Source organism: Pteropus vampyrus, unplaced genomic scaffold (genome assembly GCF_000151845.1).
Source record: "Pteropus vampyrus isolate Shadow unplaced genomic scaffold, Pvam_2.0 Scaffold496, whole genome shotgun sequence".
Classification (NCBI taxonomy): domain Eukaryota; kingdom Metazoa; phylum Chordata; class Mammalia; order Chiroptera; family Pteropodidae; genus Pteropus; species Pteropus vampyrus.
Genome location: NW_011889277.1, coordinates 111,874 through 113,939, shown reverse-complemented (window position 1 = coordinate 113,939; position 2,066 = coordinate 111,874). Strand labels below are relative to the sequence as shown.

General features: G+C 51.1%; 1 protein-coding gene across 1 annotated transcript in view; it reads left to right on the top strand.

Moving 5' to 3' along the window:
• Positions 1–1,852: 1,852 nt before the first annotated feature.
• Positions 1,853–2,066, top strand: part of ARHGEF18 (Rho/Rac guanine nucleotide exchange factor 18) — a 65,502-nt gene continuing 65,288 nt past the window's right edge. Inside the window, exon 1 of the mRNA XM_023524824.1 lies at positions 1,853–1,977. Within this exon, the coding sequence (XP_023380592.1) occupies positions 1,853–1,977 (125 nt within the window). The remainder of the gene's footprint in view (positions 1,978–2,066) is intronic.

Here is a 2,066-nt window from a genome sequence, read left to right as displayed (position 1 = left end):
TGCTATTTTTTTTCTGAATAGATGAGGAGATAAATAAGCTGTTTACATCGTTTAAAAAAAAAAAACGTTTATCCACGTAGTATTTAAATCTGCATGTAGTGAGCCCATCTGCAGAGTGGAAATTCCTAAAACATCTCGCCTTTCGGCCTGAGCAGGGAGCCCACCCCCCAAGGAACCCCAGGGTCCAGGGAGTGGGAGCCTGGTTTTGACGCATCCTCTCTGGGGCGTCAGGACCAGCGCACAGTGTTTAGTCAGATGCCTGGAAAGGCCCCCACTGGGCCAGTTCCCACCTTGTCTCACCCAGGAAACGTTGGCAAAGGGTACAAGTTCCCCAGCAAAGCCCCTTGCCACTCCCTCCCTTGGTGTACCTGCTTCAGGGAGCTAGGACAGCCTGTGCTCACAGCTGCCCCCCACTCCGCTACCCCCAGCTCTGGCCAGGTTCCCGCTTCTGCCTTGGGTGAGGGAGGCCAGATGCAGGAGAGGGAACACGGAGGGGGGGCGGGCAGCCCAGGCCAAGAGCCTGTCCTGACATGTTTATATTTATAGAAGGATGAAAACCAGAGACACAAGGAAAACTTTTAGGCAGTGACAGAGGAGACGGATCGGCAGAGTTTGTCCAGGCACCAGGGATGGGACTGGAGCAATTCGGGGGGAAAGGTCAGATCAGAAAGGAGGCTGGAGGGGTCGCAGGAAGGCCAGCCAGGCCAGCGGGGCCAGAGGCAGGTATTTTGACAGACTAAAGGAGAGGGACTCTGGTGTATGATGGACAGAGGAGGAAGCAGGGGCACAGGAGGAGGAGGAGGGAGACAGGTCATTGGCACAAGGGAGAGATTCCAGATGAAGGGAGAACAGCATGGCAGGTCCCCAGAAAGCCACACGTACCATCACCCTATGATCCAGCAATTCCACTTCCGCGTATCGACACAGGGACGTCGAAAGCGGGGACTCGGCCGACAAGGGCACACCCATGTTCAAAGCGGCATTACCCACAATAGCCAAAAGGTAGCAACAACAAAAGCCTCCATCAGCAGACGACTGTATTAAAAAAAAAAAAAGAGGCTTTGTTTACATCCGTACCACGAAATGTCATTCAGCCTTTAAAAGGAATGAAGGTCTGATACACGCTAGAATACAGATAAACCCTGAAAACATTACATACGGTGAGATAAACCAGACACAGAAGGACAAATATTGTCTGGTTCCACTTACAGGAGGTGCGTAGAGAAGCCAAATTCATAGAGACAGACAGTGGATCAAAGGTTACCGGGGGCTGGAGGAGGCGAAAATGGGGAGTCGGTGTCTAACGGGGACAGAGTTTCTGTTTGGGAAGATGAGAAAGTTCTGGAGACGGACGGGGAGCTATTTACACAGCAAAGTGGATGCATTTAAGGCCATCGATCTATAAATACATAAATGGTAAAAACGCTGAGTTTTATATTACGTGGATTCACCACGATAAAGAGAAGTGAGAGGGGGCCAGAATTGTAGAGCTCTGAGCCGGTGGGGCCGGACACTGCATAACAACTTTTTCCTCATTCCGAGACCAGGCCGGACACTGGTACCACCAAGATCTGCGGCTGATCAACTGCCTGGCTGTTAGCTGGCAGGTCTTTTCCACCTGAAATTGGAAACGTCTTTGAAAATTCCCCGCACTGAGCTTTAGCAGGAACCCCTGTTCGCCCCCACCTGGTAAAGACCAGCCATGCCTGGGAGAATGGGCCAGGGGTAGGGTTGCAAGATCCAGCAAATTAAATTACAGGACACCAGTTATATCTGAACGTCAAATAGTACAATATTTGGGATATACTCATACTAAAAAAAATTATTCATTGTTTATTTGAAATTTAACCAGATGTCCTGTATTTTATCTTGCAATCCTATCCTGGGGGCCACCTTCGAGCCACCAGCTGGACAGTCCATCGAGGGCTTCCTGAGATCACTTGGACGCCTGGGGCCATGCCTCAGTGTTGGTTTTGCGTGAGGCAGTGGGAGAGGCCTACCCACCCGCTAACCCACCAAGCCCTACACAGGGACAGTGCTAACAAAGGCCCGGAAAGGAACAGAGG